Here is a 27051-nt window from a genome sequence, read left to right on the forward strand (position 1 = left end):
AATTAAAAAAAAAAACTTCCAATCTCCTCTCGGGGGCTTTTATTTTAAATCTCTGAAGAGTTTTCCTTTTTTTAATGTTTTTCTCTTTTTTTCTTATTTATTTATTTATTTATTAAAGATTTCTGTCTCTTCCCCGCCACCGGCTCCCATTTCCCTCCCCCTCCCCCAATCAAGTCCCCCTCCCTTGTCAACCCAAAAAGCAATCAGGGTTCCCTGCCCTGTGGGAAGTCCAAGGACCACCCACCTCCAACTATCCTGAGTGAGGTAAGCCAGATCCAAAAAGAGGAACATGGGATGTACTCACTCATATTTGGTTTCTAGCCATAAATAAAGAACATTGAGCCTATAATTAGTGATCCTAGAGAAGCTAAATAAGGAGAACCCAAAGAAAAACATATAGGCATCCTCCTGAATATTAACCTTCATCAGGCGATAAAGGAGACAGAGACCCACATTGGAGCATCGGACAGAAATCTCAAGGTCCAAATCAGTTTTCCTTTCTTAACTTAGGGGCTGATCAGTTTGAAGAAGCCAGTCATCTTGGAAATTTACTATGGCACCCTCTGCCTATCTGCCTGCCTACCAAGGAGTCTAATTCCTTGTCTCTCAAAATGAAAGGAGGAAACTGTTGTAAAAATAGGGTCATCTGCATCATGAATGATAACAGAAATGTGGTAATTAAGTTGTAACCTCAAAAACAAACAAACAAAAGAGTCCAAGAAAGAGAGTCAAAAAGTTGCAACTTAAAGAATGTGCAGGTACTCATGCTTAGGAACCATGAATGAATTCAATATGTCTGACTCTTGTCTTCTCATTGAGGTTCTCATTAGCACATGTGATTTTATGTCCAAGGTGAATTTATCTTTCCAATGATTAGAAACACATGGTTATGTAGACAGTTTGGAATATGAGTAAGAAATGCAGGGGGAAAAATGAGAATAGAAATAAACAGCGAGGGTGTTTTAACAGGTAGTCCCCAGTGGTCTCACACTAGCCTAGGTCTTTCTGCTCCAGCTTCCTAAATCATGGGATTACAAGTTTGTCATGTGTACGCTATGTCTAATTTTTTGTAATCAAACTTGGTGGTGGTGGTGGGGGGGGGGGGGGTTGGTCACGGTCTATGGCCAAGACAGGTTCAACCACTTGACCATAATAAGTCAATTAAAGGAGTCAAATTATTACTGGAAAGCAAACAAAAAGGAGACTCAGTCAATGTTTCTTCACTGGGAAAAGGAAATAATAGATTAAGTGAACTCCCCACCTCCAAGTCCATCTTGAGGGAGGCTGAAGCAGTGTTAACATTTAAATAGAAAACCAAGGTTTTTCATTTATAAGCAGCTCTAATGAAGCTGTTGTCCTGCCCATCATTGTCTGGGCTCCATTCTCATCTGGTAGGGTGACTGGACAGGTCATTCGAATTTGTGAAATCTCTTTTGGGGAGACATGTTCCCCAGCCTTAGTTAAACGTCGCAAAATAATTTTGTAAATTCTATTTGGTATAATTAGAAACATGGAAAAAGAATAAAGTACGGTTGAAAGGGAGGAAAGAGGGAGGGAGGGGAGCAGAGAAAAATGTACAGCTCAATAAAAATCAATCGAATAAAGAATAATGTCTATCCCATTGTGTAGGAAAACTGGAGTAGAAGTGTCTTCTTTGAATTTTCCTGGTGGGGGATGGTGTCTAAATGTTAGCTCTAATATCATACAACGTTTAAAGCTTTTTAATAAATCTCTCAGGTAGTTGGCACTGCAAATCATCACCCATTGTGATAAATGTATAGTGGTAAAGGACCTCTGCATGAAAGGACAGTAATTTGCAGAGTTTTGCTGCTTTTTTTTTTCTCCACATTCTGTATAGCGACATTTGAAAGCACAAAGTTAGCTTTGGACCGGAACCTAGACCTCATTTTGCCCCATGTGAGTGTTTCACTAGGTGAGAGAGCATCACATACTAAGGGGAAATCTCCCTATTCATAGGCTAATTCCAGTTCTTCACTCTTTCCCTAGGACACACTATCGAACATTCCAGTCAGAATGCTGGCCCCGTGTGATAGGGAAGTGTCATGAAGATGAGACCTGCATGAGCACATTAGGCAAGCAAGATCTTACTTGTTCTGGGAGTGACAGCTGCAAGGCCGCCTACCTGGGAACCTTTGGGACAATCCTTCAAGTTCCCTGTGCTTGCAGGAGCATTACCCAGAATGAAGAACCTTTATGCATGACTTTCCAGCACATGCTTCATAGCAGATCATGCTTCAGTAAGTTATCCATTCAATTGAAAGATTGTTGGGGGAGGCTGCTCATTTGTTCCCGGCTGCTCAGTCCTGAAATAATCATACACAAACCATATTATTTGCAATACTGTTCGGCCAAACAGCATAAGCATATGTCTAGCTAGCTCTTATACCCTAAACTAACCCATCTCCATTAATCTGCGCATCACCATGAGATCGTAGCCTACTGTCAAAGTTTCGGACCCACAGAAGCATCTGTCTCTGACGGTGGCTACATGGCTTCTCCCTGACTCCTCCTACTCTCTCTATAAATCTCTTTCAGCCTGGCTTTGCTCTGTTAAGCCATTGACCAAAAGCAGCTTCTTTATTAACCAATGATAATAAAACATATTCACAGTATTCATCACTTCCCACATCTAAAGATTGTCTGTTTAATCTACTTACCTACACACACATCTATCTTGTTTTCTACTATACCATAAAAATGGTAACAAGTCAACCCCCACCAAAAAATGTTCATGAAGACAATTGCATTTACTATTTTGGTTATGTGCTGGTTTTGCTTTCTTTCTCATTTATCAGAAAGTGATACCCCTTTTAAGTTGATAAGCTACTACTGATTATCATTTATTGATTTTTAATATGAAAAGCACATAAGGCTTCATTTACATGCTAAAAATATTCATTATTCATAGTTATTTAACCACAAGTCAGCTCCAAACATGGACCTAAAATCATTTACTATTTAGCTACTTAGCTGAACAGTTTTAATCACTGATTTGATCATGTACTGACACTCATACTCATGACTCTACCGAGGCTGGATTGACCAAGATGGAATTTAGCAAGCACAGCTCTCCTCTGGTGTATCCTTCAGCAGTATAACCCGTGACTGTTGGATGATGCAGCAGGATTCCTGGTGACTAAGACCAAATATACAGGCATTTATCAAGAATCTCTTCCTTTCATACTGTAAATATGCCAGTGAACAAAGCAAGATACATGCCAACCTCAGAATGACTGTGGGAACAGACTACAAAATGATGTGGGTTGTCAAGATGGGCTCAACAGGGTTTATTGATTTTATATAGGATTTAAGTTGTTCTGTGCCTGAAGTATATCTTTCCTTTGATGTATTTTTCTCTCCCCTTGGACTTAACAAATCTGCTGATTAACTTCTAATGATAAGATGAAATTTAAATTCTTTTAAAGTTAATCTTTAATGTAAGGAAAAGAAAACTGAAATTTAAGGCCTGGGCTTAGTTAGGGTTGGGTACTCTGACAACATTCTCTTAAGATGCTCGAACTGTTTTGTGAAAACAGCTCATAGGACATCCCAGAGGCACTTGAACTTCAGCTCATGTGTGTTCCATCTGCTGTCATTCCCGTCTCACCATTGACAGTCAGTTTCCAGAGAGTGAACTGTCTCTCCCTGGTGACCCAGCGTTGCACCAATCTAGTGCAAAGAGGTTGCCTGTGCTGTTTTCCTTTTTCTCTTGCACACTGATCAGTGCCCTAGATCTGATGAGGCTTTTGTAACTGGAAGGACTGTGGCACCGCTTTGTGTCTTCCCAGACTCCAGTAGACATTTCCCACCTACATGACTGCTACATATTCCTGCATAGTTGGTACTTATATTGTGGCAGTATCCCACTTCAATCTGCACATTCTTATGCAGGTGTCTATATGACTAGTTTCTTCGACTAATAACACCAAATATCAGTAGATTAACACTGACTTAATTACTCACCAACATAAAACAATTATGAAGAGAACAGATGGAATGAGAATTGAAGATTATCAAAATTCATATGTCACCAAGCTATTTAGTGTTCTCCTACTAGGTGACTGAATTCTCCTCTGAGTTCATAGAATCCATCCAATACATCCACCCCGCTAATGAAGAAAAATATAAAAACTGCTCTGGATACTTTGGTGAGTTAATCCTAAGTGCCTCGGACATCACTTTCACTTTGACAAATCTGCAATGGAAGCTGGGTAACACAGTTCACTTCTGTGCCTGGTTGGAAGGAAAATGAATTTGGTATATATTTAACCTATCTCTGTTACTGTAGCTCCAATAAAATATATAAAGCTATGACTCCCTAATACTGATCCAATTCATTTATCATTATCCTGGGAAGCACAAATTCATGTTTGAACATGTCTGTCACATATGCCAGAATACAAAGCATAAAGCAAAGGATTATGGGTACTAGTTTATTTGAAATCATTTTTGAAGAACAGGAAGAGTCAATATTTTGCACACACACACACACATATATATATATATATATATATATATATATATATATAGTATTCTTCTAATTCATTGAACTAAAGCTTGCTCCTTTTGGATCATTCTACAATGCTTTGTAAATATACGATGAGACTATGTCATCTTGTCCACTAGAGCAGAATATTTCATTGCATGGATATAGGGATGGTGAAAATTGACCCCGCAGACTTACATCGCCTACCCAATTAACTTTACCTTGTTATAGAGTGCCCACTTTCCATTACTAGTACTTATTCTTCCACACACCACTCCCCATCACTTCGATGTTTACCAATTTCCGTATTTGTACTTTCAAATCATTGACCCCTAGAAATGAACCTAGAAGTAAGACTTACTTCTAGACACTTTTTCCAGACAAAGCTAACTTGATTACCATGCATGTACTGCCTGCAGAAAGGGGTTTTCTTCCACATGGTTCTCTAGAGCCACCTCTATTTTTGCAATGTGTGGAAGATGTCCATGAACAGTAATCACTGGCATACTGCTACACTCAACTCTTCCTTGAGTCAGGTTTCTAGCTGATCTAATAGTATCCAATAGGAGATGTATTTCAAATGACAAGCAGGCCCTTTGTGTGCCATGACCTTGTTCCACAACACAAGAGATGTACCCTGTAGTTACCCTAGGGGAGCTTATCAGAGACTGTACACTGCACTGAGAAAGAGATTCAGTGTATCAAGTGACAAGTATTATTATCCTAAACACACTATTTTAAAACTATTGTTTGGGCTTTAAATTTAAAACCAGTCTAGCAATTGGGCTTCCAGGATTTGTTTCTGGATTTTTCTCATACTTTACAAAGACCATACACATCTTCAAGATTTTCTGTTCAGTGTCCACAGAAGTTCCCCCAATTTTATTTGGAATAATTATTCTGTTATAATGAAGACCCTGATAGCCACAAACACAGCTCCAAGCCGAAGGGAATTAATTGACATTGAATTTTTGGTTCTTCAACTTGAAACAGCCTCAGAAATATCAACAGAATTTCTTATATAAAACCAATCTCACCCAGATAACTCTTATTGTTGCCAAGTTTAGGAGCCACTGCTCTTACCCTCATGTGGAAAAATTCAGTCTGCACTGTTCAGTCTGAGAACCTCTTTCATACTCACTTACAACTCTGAGAATAAGACAGGTCTGTGTGGGTAAAGACAAGGCTGCTAAGAACAAACCCATCAGTTCCTCAGGAGGCAGATTTTGCCCAATCCTCCCAGACAGCTGTGGATACACAATAGCCCCTCTAAACAAACCAGGAAAGGGTGAATCACTACACCCATAGAAGAGGGAGCAAAGCAATATATACTGTTCCTAGGCAGCAGCCCTGTCCTTGAAGGCAATCAGTGTTCTTTCCCTTGTTAGAATTCTTCTAATTATGTTTCCAATTAAAAGCTTCAATCTTTCTTTTTTTAGAAAGCTATGTTTTTATTAGTATTTTTTAGAAAGCAGATAATAGTAAAGAGAATTTTTTGTAGATTCAGCAAAGATGTAATTACGCATCTACAGAATTCAGATTATGAGCTACATACACGTTCATTTACATTTTGGGGAATTTCCAACATCACTACTTACCTCAATGACAGTTGAGGTAGTGGCATTTAATGAAGGACATGCCATACAGTACTTAACTCATGACATCTACCAGGTAAAAACACTTTATTAGCAAATCTTATCCTATGAATATAAATTGATTTTTCCTCATGGTTAAAAAAAAAATTGGCTCTTCGTCTGTACTTACAGATAGAGTTAACTGGGTCCTTCTAGCAAATGAGAGCAAGTTCCTTTGAATAAATGACAGCATAAATGGAAAAGGTTATGTAAGTATAGGGATCTCTGTCTCTGGGCATCATATTTATTGATTGCCCTACACTTAGGTCAGGAAGAAAGGTCTTACTTTACAGACTGTAGAGACTCTAGAGTTTACCTCAATCTTTTACATTTCATCTTAAGGCTGAGTTTTTCAGTTCAGATTTTAAGCAGAAGAACCAGGAGCTAACAAGCGCTGCTGCAGCCACTCACTGGAACACAAACATTGGCTGTCTTTGCTTCCTAACACTGCTCTTACATGCTGATCTACTTTTCTAAGTTCTAAGTAGTAGGTGTCTATTTCAAGTCAATACTTGAGATCATGTCAGTACTGAAAATAAGCCACTATGCCAAAGCAGTTATGTTTTTAAAAGTGTACATCACCTAAGCTGCCTATGTTTTGACTGTATCTACCTGAAAAGATAGAAAGGGAAGAAAATTGTTTTCAATATTTCTACAGCAAGCTTACTTTCATGAAATATTGGGTGCTTATGTGTTAAGTGGATACACAGTCTTAAGAAAAGACCATTCTGGCCATTCCATACTCTAGCACTTAGTTTCATTTTATAACCTCATTTCTTCATAGCCATAGACATCATAAACGTGATAAATAAATGGTTTTTATCTATCATGTTTGTCTGCATTCAAAAGACAGAAGATTTATTCTTGCCTGACAGTATTTGTCTGCCTCTTTCTCAGTGAAGGTCTGGCTCCAGAAAACCATTTCATCAGTCGCTGCATTCATAGTCAGTCTTTAAAACCCAGCCATGGATGTGGGATGGTGTGTAGAACATCATTGCACATTTGTCCATACTCATAAAAATTTGCTCTCTTTAAGAACAATAAAGTCTGTGAAGATGAATTAATACAGGGTCAAACTTATCTTTTAAAATATTTGTCTTAATTTTCAGTGTCATGAAACCACTGTCTCACTGAGAAGGAGGATTATAGACTAGAAATAAAATGAGGAGCAAAGTGAACTGTGAAAGACATTCCAATTTTATCTGTCTGTCTTTCTTCTCTCCTCTCACACACATGCATACACAGAACACACACGCATGCGTACAGACACGCATGCACACACACAACCATTTCTTATAGCCAAATCATAAGGCAGTGGTCCAGGAACTTTATGTTAAGTTCTGTCTTTAAATAAACCTCTTGAACGAGCCAAAACCACTGACTTTTTCTTGGTGTCTACACAAAACTCTAATTCAAGTTTAGTTTCCTTCAAATTCAATCCAGGTGCTAAAACAGTCTTCTGGTTTTCAAGGAACAGTCAACAGACTTTCTCTAGTCTATATTCATATTTATTATGCAGTTGCTAAGCATTCAAATATGTTGTATTTTCTGGATTAAAGTGGCTCCATGGTGAATTTGTAGGTCATGAAATTCATAGACACTCGCTTATAAATTTGTTTTTCCCTTTAGAACTCTATGATTGTTCCTCTAGGATCTTGTTTTCATTGTTTGAAAAGGCTTTTGTGTTTTTTAGAGATCAAGCACATATATTTTAAGTTAGCAATAAAAAGAATAATAAAAACAAACACACCATTTCTTTAAAATGAATTCAGTTACAAATCGATGTAGAAATGTATAACCATAGTAAATTCTGTAAGTTTTGCCTTTAATATACGTTAATTTAAAGATTTAGAATTCCAAATGTTTTTTAGGGCTTGGATCTCGGGAGAAAACTAGTGTTTTTATATTTTATTTGCTTTCAAACATATAATATAAACAGAGAACCTTCTTCTACTTGCTTTCTTTTCAGGCCAACTCTTAAATGTGGATTAGAAACCATGATCAACATAAACAACCCTAAAGGTTTACTGTCATGTTTGAAAATTAATTGAGTTTAGTGCAGAGTGTGGCTTTGGAGAGGCAACCCAACACAAGCAAGTATCTACTGGGCATGATTGTCATCATCTCTAAGCCAGAATGCTGTCACAAAAAAATTGTAGAGATGATTCATGGGAAGTATCTGAAACTCAGTGAACAGTGACTCGGTGTAAACTTGAGAAATATGGAAAATCACAGAAATCCACAGGCTTGGCATTGTCACGGTGATGTTGTAGGCTGATGATAATTTCTACAAACTCTTTAGAAGTGGCTTCTTAAATGCAGTGTTACAGTTGAGCAACTGTTTGGCATGTGTTCAACTAAGACTAAACAGAAATACATTTATTATGTATGAAATTAAATTTTAAAGTGTTAGTTCTTTCTGAGGCAAGGTGAATAGTGAACACTGAATCACTGTTCACTGAGTTCCAGATACCTCCCTACTAAATCTCCTTAAGAAAAGCCCAGAGAGGCTTCATACTCTAAGAAAACCTTCTGCCTCAGTCTCTCTAGTGTTTGCCTCTAAGTCCAGCTTTATATTTTCTTAAATTATTTAAAATATTTTTCTAAATGACTTTTATACTTTCCCTTCACAATTTTATACATGAATACGAAGTTTTTTCACCATATCCATCCTTCCCTTCCTTCCCCAACTCCTCCTTCATCTTCATTCAAGAATTCAGCAACAACAGAGCTGCTGTGACCTTTTCCTTCCTGGTAGTAGCCAGCATAACACCTTCATTCATCAGTTTATGAACATCATATCTTCTCCTGTTTCCTACATATGATGAACAGAGCATCAGTAAACATGGGCAAGCAAGTATCTCTGTAGTAGACTGCAGAATCCTTAGGGTATATGCTCAGGATTGGTACAAACTGGGTCTTGTGGAAGATCTGTTTTTAGCTTTCTAAAGAATCTCTATGCTGATTTACATATCAGATCCACCAGTTTGCATCCTCCCTCCAGCAGTGACTGAACATTCTTCATTCTCTGTGTCTTCCCATTTAAAGTATTTGTTGTCATTGGTCTTAATCTCAGCCATTTTGATGCAGGCAAAATTAAATTTGAATGGAGTTGTAGTTTGCAATTCAGTGACTGCTAAAAGCATGGGATAGTTTTTTAGGTCATTATGTTTGGAGACTGTTATTGTGTGTCCTTAAGTCTGGGTCTCTGTTTTGTTCCATTGGCCTACAGGTTTGTTCTGTTTATTTGCCAGTGTAATGCTGTTTTTATTACTCTGGTTCTGTAGCATTTCTGAGATGCAGTATGATTGACCTGACAGCACTATTCACAGTACTACTTGTACCAATCTATGAGCATTGAGACATCTTTCAGTCCTCTAGTGTCTTCCCAAATGTAGAAGTCTTTCACTTCCTTATTTACATATTTTAGTGTTTTAGAGTCTAGTGTAAATGGCACTAATTCCACATTTTCCTTTTCAGCATGGTTGTTACTTCTATATAGAAAAGTGACTTGCCGGGCGATGGTGGCGCACGCCTTTAATCCCAGCAATCGGGAGGCGGAGGCAGGCGGATCTCTGTGAGTTCAAGACCAGCCTGGTCTACAGAGCTAGTTCCAGGACAGGCTCCAAAGCCACAAAGAAACACTGTCTCGAAAAAAACAAAAAAACAAAAACAAAAAAAAAGTGACTTGCTTTTATAAGTGAATTTGGTATCCTGTGACTTTGCAGCTACAGCTGAATGAGGACGCCTCTCTTAGATGACAGCACCTCTTCGCTTCCTCTTTGTACCCTTTTTTCTTATTTTGTCTTATGGCTCTAGCTAGGGTTTCAAGTGCTGTATTGAAAAGGAGTGGGAATAGTGGACAACCTATTCTTATTCTAATGGAGTTTCTTCCAGCTTTCACCATTTAGGGTGATGTTGGCTGTGGGTTTTTCTTTTATATATAGTATTAACTTTACATTTATTGATTTGCTTAAGTTAAACCATTCCTTCATCTCAGAATAAAGTCAGCATGATTGGAGTAGGTGACTGTGCTTATTAATTTGTCAACTTGACACAAACTAGAGTCGTTTGGAAAGATGGGACCTTAACTCAGAAGATGCCTCCATCAGATTGGTTTGTAAGCAAGTCTGTGGGCATTGTCTGGATTAATAATTGATTCAAGAGGGTCCAGCCCACAGTAGGCAGAGTATTGGCTTGTATGAAAACAAAGTTGAGTGATCCACTGGAAACAAACCAGTAAGCAGACTTCCTCCATGGCCTCTGCTTCAGGTTTTTCTCTAGGTTCGTACATTAAGTTCCTGCCCTGACTTCCCCTAGTAATAGACTGTAAGACATAACGTAAACTAAAAATTTTTCTCCTCAGATTACTTCTGGTCATGGTTTACATCGCAGCAATATGAAAGCAAACCAAAACAATGAACTTTTTGTTTTATTCTTTTTTTGTAATTGATTTTTATTGAACTCTACATTTTCCTCTGCTCCCCTCCATGCCTCTCCCCTCTCCTTCAACCTTCTCTCAAGAACCCATACTCCCAATTTACTCAGGAGCTCTTGTCTTTTTCTACTTCCCATGTAGATTAGATCTATGTATGTCTCTCTCGGTGTCCTCATTGTTGTCTAGGTTCTCTGATTGTGATTTGTGGGCTAGTTTTCTTTGCTTTATGTTTAAAAACCACTTATGAGTGAGCACATGTGATAATTGTCTTTCTGGGTCTGGGTCACCTCATTTAAAATGATGTGTTCTAGCTCCATCCATTTTCCTGAAAAATTCAAGATGCTGTTATTTTTTTCTGCTGTGTAGTACTCCATTGCATAAATGTACCACATTTTCCTTATCCATTCTTCTGTCACAGGGCATTTAGGTTGTTTCCAGGTTCAAGCCATGAGAAACAATGCTGCCATGAGCATAGTTGAGCACATGTCCTTGTGGCACTATTGAGCATTCTTTGAATATATACCCAAAAGTGGTATTACTGGGTCCTGAGAAAGGTCGTTTCCTAATTTTCTGAGAAATTGCCACAGTAACATCCAAAGGGGCTGTACCAGCTTGCATTTCCACCAGGAATTCAGGAGTGTTCCCCTTTCCCCACAACCTCTCCACCATAAGTTGTCATCTATGTTTTTTACCTTGGCCATTCTTACAGGTATAAAATGGAATCTCAGAGTTGTTTTAGTTTGCATTTCTCTGATGACTAAAAATGTTTTATTCTTATATTCAGTAATAGGCTTTTGATTTTTAGGCCACCAACCAGCTCCCCAGTTATGACACAGAGACTTGTTCTTAGTTATGAATGCTCAGCCTTATCATATGCTTGTTGTACTAGCTCTTATAACTTAATCTGTTTCTCTTTATCTATATTCTTCCTTGGGACTTTTTAGCCTTTCTCTCTGTATATCTTACTTTCACTGCTTCTCATGTCTGGCTGGCTGGCAGCTGCCTGGCTTCCAACTCCAGGCACATTCCTTTTTCTCCCTTGTTCTCTCCTCCTTCTTCTCTCAAGAAAAGATTTCTTCCACCAATTATTTTCTCTGCCCACCAGCTCTTCCTATCCTTCTCCTCCGTAGCTACTGGCCATTCAGCTTTTTATTAGACCAATCAGATGCCTTAGGCAGGTAAGATGAAACAAATGCAACACATCTTTAAATAATTAAACAAATGCAGAATAAACAAATGTAACACATCTTTACATAATTAACAAAAACAGCAAAAGCACATATACACAGCTTTACACAGTTAAAGTAATATTCATAAACATAAAAAAATGAAACACATCTTTACATAGTTAATATTCTGCAACCCATTTAGTACATTTTAAAAAAAAAACTGTTGCAAAAATATCCACCTTGGACTTTTCTGTAGTCTGGAAGCTTTTTATTACTGTTTCTATCTTCTCATTTGTTATGGACTGTTTAAGATGTTAATATGCTCTTGGCTTAATTTTGATGATTTAGAAGTATCAAGAATCCCCATGATTTCTTTTAGGCTTTTTAACTTAAGTATATGTTTTCAAATCCCTTACCAATCTATAATTTTATCAATTTGGATCTTTTCTTTCTTTGTTTTGATTAATTTGGCTAAAGGTTATCAATCTTGTTTATCTTTTCACAGAACTAGCTTTCAACTTCATTGATTCTTTGAATTGTTTTTACTTTTGTTTCTACTTCATTGATTGTTTTTTGCCTTGGTTTTGGTTCTCCTATCTCTGGATTAGGATTGGGTTTATTGCTGATTTTATAAGCTCCTGAGGTATTTATATGTGTTCTGTTTGAGTTTTTAATATAGGTACTTAGTATAGTAAAGTTCCCTGGTGGAACCACTTCAGTGTGTCCTGGTATAGGATGTCCTTCTGACTATGTGTTGCTTTCATTGGTTGATAAAGAAACTGCCTTGGCCTTTCGATAGGGCAGAACTTAGATAGGCAGGGAAGACAGAACTGGATTCTGGGAAGAAGAAGGCAGTGTGACAGATGCCATGGTTCTCCTGCCCCACATGGATGCTGGTTAGAATCTTTCCCTGTAAGCTACAACCTCATAGCGTTACACAGATTGGAAGAAATGGATTAAATCAGGATGTGACAATTGGCCAAGAATAGGTTAGATATAATGGGCCAGGCAGTAATTTAATTAATACAATTTCTGTGTGGTTATTTGGGGATTAAGTTAGCTGGGCGGCAGGCCGCTCCCCCTACTACAGTGTCCCATGGGTTCAGGTCTCTTGAATTTTATTTTCATTTATTTCCAGGAATTTATTTTTCTCCTTTTTGATTTTTTTATTCATCTTTCTTTAGTGTGTTATTTAATCTCTGTGAGTTTGTGTAATTTCTTATATTTTGGTTGTGAGCCTAGCCTTTAATGGCTGAGTCATCTCTCCAGCCCAGAGTTTGTATAATTTCTAAATATTTTTTGCTATTGATTTTGAGCTAATTGAGTCATGGTTTGGGAAGATACACTTGGAGTTACCTCAATTTCCTCTATTTTCTGAAATTGTTTTATATTCCAGTATGAGAGCTATTTTATAAAAATTTCTATGGGCTCCTGAGAGGAATATTCAATATGTGATATTTAGGTAAAATGTTCTTTAGATATCTGTCAATTTCATTTGACCTATGATATCTTTTAACTCTATATTCAATGCATACATGTTTAGGCTTGTAATGTCTTCTTGGTTGCTCATTCCCATAATCAAAATGAAGTCTCTTTCAGTGTTGGCTAAAGACAGAATGTAAATTGAATAAGTACCTTCATAGAATTAGCCTGTAGGCAAGCATTTAAGGCATTTTACTGATTGATAATTGATGTGGCAGAATCCAGATCACTGTGGTTGGTGCCACCCCTGGGCAGGTGGTTCTGGGAAGGATAAGGAAGTCTGAGTAAGCCTTGAGTGATCACGCACTCATTATTCAGTATTCCGTCATTGCCTCTGCATCAGTTCCTGCATCCAGGTTCCTGCCTTAAGTTAAGTTCCAGCCCTGATAGCCTCTGATGATGGACTGTCATATAGAATGTGGTTAAAAGTGTTAGGGAAATAAACTGTGCATGATATAACCTTCCCATTGTAAAATTGGGCTTAGATAAGTAGTGCTCCTATATTCTATCTAATATTACATGTTTTCACACCCAAAATACAACCTGAGAGATTTGAGTATCCCATAATTGCAATGGTAACTCTTGCAGCTTGATAAGGTCCTACGGTGCTGGCAGCTATCATCTGTATTGGAGCTCTACAAAAAACAAACAGCCAAGAGCATTTCCTTCTAAAGACTAGATCAAATTTTAAGAAAATTACATCATTTCTTTCTTTGACTGTATAAAAATACTCATTCTTTGAGGTAACTGAATTGAAATTTGGAGTAAAATGAGTGTTCTCTACTGTAGATTATCTTTTATTGCTTTGTTTTTAAAACTATGAAAATTATTGTAAGTATTTTGCTCTATCTCCTAATAGGATATGTTTATTTGTTTATATTATATGTTTAAATCTATATTACATACTTTTTTATAATAAGCAGTAAACTGGACAATGGTGATACAGACCTCTCATCCTAGTACTCGGGAGGCAGAAGCTGGCGAATCTTTGTGAGTTTAAGGTCAGTCTGGCCTACAGAACTAGTTCTAGAACAACCAAGGCTACTCAAAGAACCACTGTCTTTGGGGACAAGAAGGAAAGGAAGGAAGGAAGGAAGGAAGGAAGGAAGGAAGGAAGGAAGAAAAAAGACAGTTATTTCCATCTAAATTTACTTAGAAAATGGAGTAAAGGTTTTCCATCATGTTCACGAGGGTGCACCCACCCACTGAGACAGTGGGGCTTATCTATTGGGAGCTCACCAAGGCCTGCTGGACTGTGACTGAAAAAGCATGGGATAAAACAAAACTCTCTGAACATGGCGAACAATGAGGGCTGATGAGAAGCCAAGGACAATGGCACGGGGTTTTGATCCTACTTCATGTTCTGGCTTTGTGGGAGCCTAGCCAGTTTGGATGTTCACCTTCCTAGACATGGACGGAGGGGGGAGGGCCTTGGACTTTCCACAGGGCAGGGAACCCTGACTGCTCTTTGGACTGGAGACAGAGGGGGAGAGGAGTGGGGGGAAGGGGAGAAGGGTGGGAGGAGGGGGAGGGAAATGGGAGGCTGGGAGGAGGCGAAAACTTTTTTTTCTTTTTCTCAATAAAAAATTAAAAAAAAAAAAAAGGTTTGCCATCAGCAAGCCCAGTAAGTTTGCCATTATGTTCCAGTATTGCCAGATTTTGCTGTCTATGTTTGTGGATTTAAATCAATGTGAACATGCCTCTTTGTTTTTTATTTTGAAAGTACATGCATAGAAGGCATGTTTTGAGAAACTAGAATACAGGTTGCATAGAGACCCTGCATCTCCTTACCTCTGAATTTTGACTACGAGTGACAACATGCTAGCTTGTTTTTTAGTTTTGTTGGAAAACACTCCAAACAGATACTCTAAGGAATTATCTGGCACATTTTATTTGAGGTTCTTTCAAAATTCAAAGTTCTCTCCAGAGAAGATAGATGGAAAAGATAGCCCAAAGACACGTCGATTCCAGTTTGGAAAAATGCTGGCTTTATTTTTGCCACTAAGTTTTTTTGCACACAAACGTTACCAATCAGATCCAGCTGGTTCACATTTTGTCTGCAGACCTGAAACCCAGTGAATTTGGCTTGGCTTCTTATTTTTTCAGAAAAGGTTTCACACGGCTCAAATCTGGAAATACTGAAATATACAAACCCTCAACAGGAACAACAGGAGAACATCTGTCTCCAACCTTCACTTTTTCCCAACTCTGCTCTTAAAGGCTTAGGTGTTTTTAGGGGAGAAGGAAAAGTCTGCCACGGAGCATGAACTGATGCATGAATCATCCATGACTACCTTGGCTGTGTGGTTATGCCAAAAAATAAAGATTAAAGAGTTGCCACTGATGAGTGAGACAGCTCACATTTTGGAATCACTATAGAGGACAGAAACATTTAAGATCACAGAGGGAAATAAGGAAAATACAAAACAATATTGTTACAATTTGAACAATTACAGTCTTTATTATGTGAAGGCATTGTGTTATCTTTTCCATTTTCCAGCCTATGCTTTCATTGGCTTCATCCAGTCCCCTTATTGCCTATAATTGTGGGTGGAATTCATGCCAAGTCTGCACAAAACAAGCAATCTTTGCTCTATACTTTCTGTGCATCAAGGTTGTGTATGTGAAGTCATAAAAGTCATTTATTATGAGCGTGTGTATTCCTGGCTTAAAAGCCAAGTATTCATGTGACAGCAACGAAATACTATCAGACTCTTCCCATAAAACACCACATGTGGGCATTTAATAGTTACTGCTCTGGCACCTACACTTGGAAATATTATCTTAAATGGGGGATTCCTATAGAAAAGGATATTTTGTACTTAAACAAACTCAACCTCTTTGATGAGGCCAGTAAGCAACAAGTAAAGCTTTGCTAGGAATTCACTGGTAATGTCAAAAAGTTTATCTCCTATTAGTATTGGGTTTTCCAAATTTTCTGCTAAAGTACTTTTCATGAGCCCATCAAAATCCCTACAACATTAAAAGCATTGCAAGAATATTCAAAATTCACTTCACTGCCCTGTAAACTGTAAGAGCACTCAAATAGCTTTTATTCTCTTCATTCATTACCTTCAACCAATCCGCTTTCAAACAAGATAAAATAGTGTGGAATGGTCTAAACTTGCCTGATGGTCTGTGGGAGTTCGTAGTGATGTCTAAACAATGGGCCTCTGTAACACAGACCACAGACACTTTCTCTTCCTCGTTTTCCTCTCTGTAGGGCTCGGGGGGCTTCTTTGTTTTGTTGGTTGTTTTGTTTTGGGTTACCACCAAGGCTGCTGAATCTTTCCCCACCATCAATATTCTTTGAGTTTACAAAAGTTGGGTTTATATTCTGTTGTTGCAGAATCACCTGGGCTTGGTGGATATAAACTCCCCAGAGTCTGTGTCAAGGACTTTCAAAAATAACTCACTTAAGACCCTAAAGTTCACTAGTTTCTGGTTGTGTCGACTTTGGTTGGAACGCCAGGCACTCTGACAAGTGAAAGGCCACATAAATCAGTTGACAAGGCTTGTCTTCAAGGGGCGATTGACAATAATGAGCCACTGCCATGTGTTATGGGGTTCTGCACACGAAGACTTTGCTGGTGGTATTGTAAGTGTCCAGGCCGCCATGATTCAGCCCCCTCATCTATCGGCTCTCTTCTCCTAGTGCAACAGACTGTCTAAACCTTACAACGGTATTCTGTTTATGCTACATGTGGTAGCTATTACCTTGAAAACATACACGAAGCATGTGTCTACAGCCTTAATAGCTACATCCAACACTTCTCCACGCCTGCTCTGAGCCAGTCAGTTTCTCTCACTGTTGCATTCTAGAACTGTACCTTATAATGGATATATTGTTGCTTTTAATTGTTTTTGTTCTTTAAATACTGCCAGGTACCTGGCTCAAAAGAACCTTCAACAGGGTGCTATCGTCTACTGATTAAGTACTGGCTTAGTGCCTAATAAGATTTTACTATCTCTATGTCTGATTACACATCTCTACCAATTACGTGTTTTTGACTCCTATTTTAAAAAACATAAACCTAGACTTTTTCTCTCCCTGTCCCTCCCCTACCCCCTTTCTCTTATTAAGAATTTCAATTTCACTAGCTTATTATGATGAGAGGTTTATATGGCTTACGACAATTTCTCTTTTTTAATATTTTGTTTTTTACATTCACATTTGAATACTGTATGTTTGTCATTGCCCCTCTCCTTTTCCTCCTTCCAACTCTCCCCATGCCCCCGACTACTCAAATTCATTGTTTCTTACCGATAGTTATTATTAGTGCTGTGTATGTATATATGTGTGTTTATAAATACAAATTATTGCTTTTATTTAGTGCCACTCGTATTATGTTTTCATAGGGCTGACCAGTTAGGATTGGATCACCCTGACACAGACCAATTCTTCAGCTCTCGGCAGTCATTAATGTCTGTAGCTCTTCATGTCGGGGTGGGACGTTGTAAGAGTTCTCCCATGTCGGGGTGGGACGTTGTAAGAGTTCTCCCATGTCGGGGTGGGACCTTGTAAGAGTTCTCCCATTGACTTTGGAGTACTTGTTCTTTCACCTCTCAGCCGTGTCTTTTCAGCCATATCTATTATGACTGTCCTGAGAGTATCAAAAAAGATTTTCAAAATTGCAAATGCCTAGTATCCAATTCACTCTTGAGCTACTAAGTCAAAGCCTATAATGCCAGGACTTATGAATCTTCATGTTTAAATATCCTGTAATCTACACTAAAGTGTAACTACTATCAAAACATACTTGTCGAAAGAAGAAAAAATAACATGGCTTCTACTTTATGCCTATAATCTACATGCTGCCTTGCTTAATCTTCATTATTAGCTAGAAAGTATTGTCTTAATTTACTTAATAGATACACTGCATACAGAAGACTTAAAAACAAAATTAAAATTAGTCCAAGCCAAACATTTAGCAAATTAGCAGGAGATCTTAAGGCTAATGTAAGATTCCAATGGCTGTGTCACCCCGTGCCTCACTATCTCCTATCTATAGTGCTACAACTTATTTTTATTTCTAATTAACATTAAATTGTAGGCTTATGTAAAGTGGCATAATAGTTAGAAAATACATATTTACAAAGATATCAGATACCTTGTGATACAACCTAAAGTATTTGTGAACAACCACAATGTGATTCTTTCTTCTTATTGATTTTTATTAAGCTCTACATTTTTCTCTGTTCCCCTCCCTGCCTCTCCCCTCTCCTTTAATCTTCTACTGTAGTCCCCATGCTCCCAATTAACTCAGGAGATCTTGTCTTTTTCTTCTTCCCACGTAGATTAGATCTATGTATGTCTCTCTTAGGGTCCTTGTTGTTGTTTAGGTTTTCTGGGATTGTAATTTGTGGACTGGTTTTCTTTGCTTTATGTTTAAAAACCACTTTTGAGTGAGTACATGTGATAATTGTCTTTCTGGGTCTTGGTTACTTCACTCAAAATGATGTTTTCTAGTTCCATCTATTGTGATTCTTAACCGATTGGGTTTTTCTCTAAAACTTTAAAGCTTATATCTGTATAAAATGCCCTGTATGAACATAGTCAAACATATTCTATAGAAGAACCTATGTAAAGATCTCTAAAAACCAACAGCCCACGTTCCTGGTTCTCTAAACTCAATGTGCTCATTTTCTCCCACTGGAAAGTTAGTAATACAAGTGTACAAAAGTGTTTCCAGTTCCTTATTATCGCTATCAACAAAGGACGATACCTGTGAGTGTTCCTGTGACATGGAGTGACTTAAGCTGGAGACTAAATTCTCAAAGTCCAGTATTTTAAAATAAAGTGAGTTACCCAGAGGGATCATGGGCCTCTCAGGACAACCCCTGCTTTGAGCTAGGACTGGTCATCTTTTTCAAGTTCTCAGTCATTCACTCTTTAAGGGCCAGCTATGTGGCTCAGCATGCGAAAGCATTTGCTGCGTAGCCTGATGACCTGAGTTTGATCTTTGTAACCTACATAAAGTTGGAAGCAAAGTACGGGCTCTGCAATGTTATGCCCTTATTTTCACATATGTGCTGTGACATATGCTCATACATACACACACACACACACACACACAGAGAGAGAGAGAGAGAGAGAGAGAGAGACAAGAATTATATGGTTTCCTAAACAGAGAATGTCAAGTCAGGAGCTGAACTGGGGTCCTCAGGATTTCAAAGGGAACACTTTGCCAACTGAGCTCTGACATCAGTGTTTAAGTTAACCATGGATTTTGGGCTATGTATTGCCCCATTTGATCATTCTTCTTCTTGATTCCCTAAATTCAAAGTAATAACAAGTCCTAAATTTCCTACACAAATGTAGAAGATAGATTTGGATAACAACAAATCTGTCAAAATCCTATTTAAAACTATCTTTTCTTTATACCCTAGTTTGGTATAAAGCAGGAGTAACAATGTGGATTTACATGATTGATTTGCTTGGCATCAGAGACAGAGAATAGAGTTGTGAACAACAGTGGCTAAAAGCAAGAAAAATCATGTGACAGGTGTTTGTGTTTTCGTGTATTCAGTAAACAAGAAGATTTAAAATTAGTATTTATATTCATGGAAAGAGAACATTTAACATGGTGTCGTCTTGCGTTCCACTGACCGGTTAAAAAATAAGATTCCTCAATGATTATTCTGTCTTCACCCTAACACACAAATGTCAGCCGACCGTTACATATACCAATGCTATCCACAATTTGTTCTTGGATTCCATAATATACCACCTTGAGAAATTTAATTTTAATTGATGTTTTTCAGTTTACTACATGCACACATACACACACATGCATGCACACGTGTGCATACATGCACACATGCATACACACACTGAGAAACACTTGTATCATAGAACCGCACATGGTTTGTTGTCTCAAAGCAAATTGTTTTCTATCTCTTTCTTCTGGTGCCCTATATTTTCCAATCATGTAGAGGCATACAGACCAAGCATTATGGAAAATAGTGTAATAATGCTGTCTCCTAAAAATCTTTTAAAATATCATGTCTTTTGAAGTCAGGCTTCTAAGATAGATGACAATGAATCCACTTCAGTAAAATGGCTAGGGAAGATCTCTCTCAGAAGCTGCTCTTTGAGTGGGCGCTTGAAAGAGAAGTCTGCTCTAGAGAGAGGTCAGAGCAAATGTCAAATGATCTAGCAATAAATGCCATGTGTTTGATAAATAGGGGGAAGAAAGGAAAGGGATGGACAGAGGAGAGTGCTAGACTAGAATAGGCAAGAGGAAATTGTACGGAAATATCCATAGTACCCTATTTGATTTGGTTTTGAAATAGATCATTCTGTTTCTTGTTGATTAGAGGAAATTAAGAAAAGATATAGGAAGATAATTTGACCATGCTAGGAATGTTTATCAGTGTGGTTCAGGTGAAATACAATGATGGTTTTATTTAGGAGATAAAAATTGAGAGTAGAATTCAGATATGTATTTCGGTATTATTAGCACAAGTAATTAGCTAATTGTCACATGCTTAAGAGAAAGAGGAAGAGTTAGGGTTCTTTCTAGATATTCTGAATGATATTGGGTGGTTGCATCGTTTACTGAGATAAAAAAAATATGATGAAATCAATTAGCTCAGTGCATGGAAATCTGAATTTAGTGTGGTGTCAAGGGTAGTTGCATGGCATGTAAACAAATATGAAAGAAGACAGCTGGGCATAGCTGTAGTTCACTTAAAACCATCTTTTTGGGACTGAATTCTACAGCACTCTGGCATTTAAACCTGAGTGCTAGTAAGAAGAGCCAATTGTGGAAAATAAAGGGAAAATGGCAGTTCAACTTTAAGCAGTCTTTGAAAAAACATTATTTCACTGTAACAGCTTACATGAAACCTTTGATACTTGAATTGAGTCGCATGGAATATTCTGAAGATTGCATGGAATTGCATGGAGTATTATGAAGATATCTGAAAATGTATCACTGAGGAAAGGGTGAGAATAGAGGGATGAGGGCATTTCCTGAGACACAATCACCTAGGGATGACAGCAGGCTTAGACATGTTGTACACAGTGTTGAAAAGGTACATGAGATCAAGAACACAGCACCAGTGTCTGTGAGAATTCTGAAAAACAAAATATATAAATTTTCATATTTCTGCATAGAATGTTATTTAAATTTGTTTCTTAGTATAATGTTAAAGTAAATCTAGATTTACCACCAAATGTACAAAAATTTTATAATGTAATTAAAAACGTTTACTTTCTCTAAAATGTAGATTATGTTGAATAAGACAGATGATAAAGGGCTGAGGTAACTATCAATCTACCAACTTCACTTTTATTGTAATAAACCCCCACAATTTATAAATTTATAAGGAAGACTGTCAACTTGGCTTCAGTAGCCTAGAAACCTTTAATAACACTAACCTACCTTCCTCATCGACACTCAGTATCCTGCCAGGGAGCAATATTTAAGTAGCATAGTGACTGGAAGATACATTTGCCCTGGGATACTATCTAATATTTATGGCACTGACCTTTTAGATTTTGCTCGTGAGTACCATGGGAATGAAACTTACTGAATGAAATATTTTTTCTATTTTTCTAGCCATTAGTAATTATCTTAGTTCTATACATAAAAGACTGCAAAGTTAGTCAGAATAGATTTTTCGTGTACAACAATAAGTTAAATTGTGATATCAAACCAAAACAAGCATCCCTATGAATAGACTTTCCAAAAAAAATTCATATGATTTGAATAATTAATCAGTCAATGTGTATGTGTGTGTGTGTGTGTGTGTGTGTGTGTGTGTATATATATATATATATATATATATATACAGAGTCCATGATAATACTAAAACTACCAAAATGTCATAGAATTAACATTTGTTCCTCACGTCATTATATATCAGACATAATTGCATTATCACTTATTTTATTGAAAGTCTGTATGTTCAAGTTGATGAAAATTAATTTTTTTCCTCAAGCACCATTAGTATAAATGGCTCAGTGTATAACACAGATAACAAAATTTGCCTCATAAACACAGAAAATGGAAAATATTCAAATTGTACATCTGTTAATTTTGTATTCTGACAGGGTATATTTTTCAATTTCTAAGACCTGGAGTTGAAAAATGGTGTGAACTAAAAATGTTTTAAATGAATTAGAAGCTAAAAGTCTTGAAAATAAGCTTCTAATGCCACATCACTGCTTGCATATTTTTGTCTTCTTTGGGCTTCTTCCTGTTCCACCCAGAAATTTCTGTTACTGAATTTTCCAGTGAACTGATGGTTAGTAAAGGAGAGCTTATAGGCCTGGCAATAGGCTATGTGAAGCGAAGATTGGCTGCAAGCTTTCATATTACATCTTCTCATCTACCTTCTTTTATAGAGATTTAACCTTGAATGTCATTGGGTACAAATTTCCCGATTTTTCTAAACTATAATGCCTTAAAAAAAAGAAACCTATCTATTCTTAGTTATGTTTCTAGGTCCCAAAATACCTGAAACAATCTACAGTGGTAGACAGCCAGCTTTCCTGTATGGAGGCTTTCCTTCATCCCCTATCCCTTACATGTTCGAGTCATAAAGCAAATTTGCTTGTGTAATATTTTTTTTCATTTTTCTTTCTGTTGACACTATGTGTGATGAATCAGCTGTAATAGATCCATTAATATTTTATTTTACTTTAAAAAAGAAAACAAACTATCTTTTCTTCATCTTACATACCAATCCCAGTTCCCACTCCCTCCCCTAATCCCATTCCCTCCACCAACTCTCCCCACCCCCACCCCATCCACTCTTCAGAGAGTGTAAAGCACATTGCTTTGGGGAAGGTCCAAGGCTCTCCCTACTATAGCTAGGCTGAACAAGGTAATAAATCCATTAATTAATCATCAGGATTTTATCTTCTTTATGGGTAAAAGTTAGGGAAAACATCTCTTTACCTTACAGCCTCTCCACTAGGAAACAACTTTCCTCAAGACCTAGTAATACCACTTTTGGGTATATATCCAAAGGATGCTCAATCATGCCACAAGGACACTTGCTCAACTATGTTCATGGCAGCATTGTTTGTCATAGCAGAACCTGGAAACAACTGAAATGCCTCTCAACTGAAAAATGGATAAGGAAAATGTGGTACATTTACACAGTGGAGTACTACACAGAAGAAAAAAAATGACATCTTGAATTTTGCAGGAAAATAGATGGAGCTAAAAAACATCATTTTGGGTGAGGTAACCCAGACACAGAAAGACAATTAATCACATGTACTCACTCACGGGTGGTTTTTAAACATAAAGCAAAGAAAACCAGCCCACAAATCACAATCTCAGAGAACTTAGACAACAATGAGGACTTAAGAGAGACATACATAGATCTAATCTACACGAGAAGTAGAAAAAGACAAGATCTTCTGAGTAAATTGGAAGAATGAGGACCTTGGGAGAGGGTTGAAGGGGAAGGGAGAGGCAGGGAGGCGAACAGAGAAAAATGTAGAGCTCAATAAAATCAATAAAAAAATTGTTAGTGAAAGCAAAATTTATAGAAAAATATATGGTTTTTGACCTGGCCACAAAGAAACACTCCTTTTAGAGTAGTGAGGCCAGCAGCATCTAAAATAACTAAATTTCTCAGAGTTGCCCTTGAAGATTATTACCTCCATAAAGAAGCCAGCAGTAGCCCTTCAGGAAGATAAAGCCAGTCTCAAGGACAGAAACTGGGAGTCTTCAGATTGGTGAGAGTGCAGAGGAGACATGCCGGTGGAACGCAAGTGGCCTGGTTTCAGGTCTGAGCAGAGGGGCTCCCCGTGTGGAGAGGCTTTCCTATGTAGGAAGCCAATACCAGTGGTTCTCTGGAAAACATAATATCTTTAAAACACATTGAAAGAACACTCATGTAAAGAAGAAATCTTCTCCAAGATCCAAAGTGGAAGTCTAGATACACGGTCCTCTGTCTTTCCTCCATGTGCAAGGCCCATGAGTCCTTCTATAACATGGGACCTTTTTTTTCTAATTATGGCCTGTAGGGAACAGATTTCTTTAGTGAAATTCGCTGACTAAATATGGCAGGGACACACTATTAAAATTTTAGCATTCCCACTTTCATATAAATCTTTGGATTTATGAAATAGTGTCATAGAACTAGATCACTTTCATTTACTATAATATAAAACAAATTATAATAATTTGATAAAGCTAAAGTATGAATCTTAAATATTCCGTATCAATTTTTATTATTTTCTTTCAGATTATCCAACTCCTAATGTCAAAGACATTTCCTCATATAAAAGAAAGCATTCAAAGGAAATTACTCTGAGTGGGTTCAAGGCTCCCTTCAACGGTCAGTTAAAAATTGTCTATGAAAATAATACTTATTTTTTCTAAAAATCCAACGAATTAAAAAATATTTCTTTTTACTTTTTTTGAGATCATAATACAATTACATCATTTCCCCTTTCCTTTTCCTTCCTGCAAACCCTTGCATATACCCCTCGTTGCTCGCTTTCACTCTTTATTTATTGATTGTTGCTCCATACATACAAGTTTATGTATATATATATTACTAATATAACCATCTCAGTCTGTATGTTACTGTATGTGTGTTTCCAAGATTGGGCATTTGGTATTGGATAGCTGATTAATGTCTTCTTCCTTTGGGAAGACCATTTCTCCAGCTCTCAGTATTCCTTAATTGCCTATGATTCTATAGATAGGGTTGAGGTCTTCTGCCCCCCTCATCCACATCAGCATATCCAGTGATTTACTGATCTTTTCTTCCCAGGAGAACTAGTCTATGTTGTGCTGTGCATGATCACTACCTGTGGAATTCTTTTCTTGGTGATGCTCAAGTTGAGGTAAGTAAGTGTATCTCAGAAGCGGGGGGCAGACAATACCAGGACCTGAAAATGAAGGTATTACATACAACTTCATGTGGGACAGGTCTATGGGAACATTATTTAGACTTCAAATGTAAAGAAAATGACCGCAGGGGGTTGGTTTAATGATATAATTACAGGTACATATGGATTATGCCCTTCCATTTAAAATGTTTATCAGTATTTCACCTGGGTTTTCCTTTAAAAAAAAACTGAACTATGTTGTTTACAGTTCATGTTATTTAGAAAAATAACTCAGGGAAGGTACATATTGTATAACTCAGTTACATCTATCTGAAGACGTATTTTTTCCCGTAGCTTCCTATGTATTGACAAGTTTTGCTCAAGTTTTAATATATATTCATTGAAAGACATATTCAATGAGACCTCATATGTCATACCAATAAAAAGAATGCCACCATCAGATATTAATGTACTCCTTGGAAATCCTTTTCCTTAGCTGCTTTCATTGCCAGAAGTGTTGATTTTTATAAGTCTCTGGGCTATAAAATATCTTTACTCGTTTAGTATTCCTAAGTGAATAACTTGCTAACTTTTAATTTAAAAGAACAACTGGGAGAGAATGCAGTTGGTATGTTTTATATGAGAGAATAAATAAAAAGAAAAACGTAAAGTATCATGTTCATTTGCTCATTTATTATACATGAATGCATGAGTATGTTGAATTTGAATATCAATAATCTTTATATGTGCTTCTCTTCGACATTTGATAACTATAAATAAAAGTTTGCTCAACCAACTGCATAGTACATGTACACATTATTGCTTTCCCAGAAGCAAACTAAGAAACCTAATTACTGGACTTGACAACCATGTAGGAATAATAAAACTGAAGTGAGGAGATGAACAGCTATAGCAAGGGGCCGTGTACATGATGACTGAATGCTTTGCCTGAGGGCACTCAAATTCATTTATTTTTAAATGCAACAAGGGTTTAAAAATGTAACTAACTACTTCTCAGCTTCAACCCTTCTAAGCATTTAACATTTTCTAAACATGTAATTTAACATCTACCAAAACAAGTACCAACACAAACTGCTACAAGACATTAAAAATTCTCTATGAAGATATGGGTTCTGATATATTTTTTGAAGTCCAAATAATTAAAAATTTTCTAAGGGGTGAAAAGTTCAGTTAATAGACTTTCCTTTATATAGCTTTAAATATTTAAAAGCACCACTCAATTATTCTGCTTGCCTAGATATTCCACTGCAATCACACTGTTTTGAAGGAACATAGTTTGCTAGCCCAGTGAAACCCATAGAGTTATGGCTCCTGATATTACTTTTTAACCACATACATCATACAAAGTTGACACTGGCTAAATGGGCTCATGAGGCCTCAGATACAATACACCACAGATAGACGTGCATACTTGAAAATTGGCCATTAATTAAGATTATTGGGAAACCACAGTAAAATATATGATGGTCCTCAGAGTCCTTAGAATATTCAACTCTTGAAACATTACATTCAGGAACTTCATTATCCCCATCCTTCAACAAAGACTCCATCCCCAAAGATAAGCACCCACATTTGTAATAAACTGACACTGGAATATTAACTTTTTCTCTTGTTTTTCTATAGGATAGCAAGTAAAAAAAGAGAGCCCTCACCTATTGAAATAGCTGGAGGTGTCATCACTCAGTGAGTCACAGAGCACTATGAACTGCAAGTCTTTGTAGGAAACCAATGCAAAGTTACATTTGCCAACAATATGATTTAAGATGGATTTGATGATATTAGGTCATTATATACAACAATGCCTGGCACAATAATATAGCATAATGGTCACAGAACCTGCTTTTTTCTTAATAATATTTGAGTAATTTGATGTCATAACTAGTTGATAACAGTTCCTTTGAAGGCAAAAAGTGCCATCTAAAAGGTTAATATTTTTGCTTGAACAGTATCACTGAACATATTAACATCTCTTATATGATTCAATATAGTTAGAG

At 37.2% G+C, this 27051-nt stretch overlaps 1 protein-coding gene across 1 annotated transcript in view; it reads left to right on the forward strand.

Annotated features, from left to right (window-relative positions):
• Gfral (GDNF family receptor alpha like) overlaps nucleotides 1-26744 on the forward strand; it is a 47037-nt gene extending 20293 nt beyond the window's left edge. Inside the window, exons 6-9 of the mRNA XM_041679319.1 lie at nucleotides 2008-2258; nucleotides 24445-24537; nucleotides 24979-25051; nucleotides 26681-26744. Coding sequence (XP_041535253.1) covers nucleotides 2008-2258; nucleotides 24445-24537; nucleotides 24979-25051; nucleotides 26681-26744 — 481 coding nt within the window. The remainder of the gene's footprint in view (nucleotides 1-2007; nucleotides 2259-24444; nucleotides 24538-24978; nucleotides 25052-26680) is intronic.
• The last annotated feature ends 307 nt before the right edge of the window (nucleotides 26745-27051 follow it).

Source organism: Microtus oregoni, unplaced genomic scaffold, assembly GCF_018167655.1.
Source record: "Microtus oregoni isolate MIOR12 unplaced genomic scaffold, Mior012 000032F_ref0000030, whole genome shotgun sequence".
NCBI lineage: Eukaryota > Metazoa > Chordata > Mammalia > Rodentia > Cricetidae > Microtus > Microtus oregoni.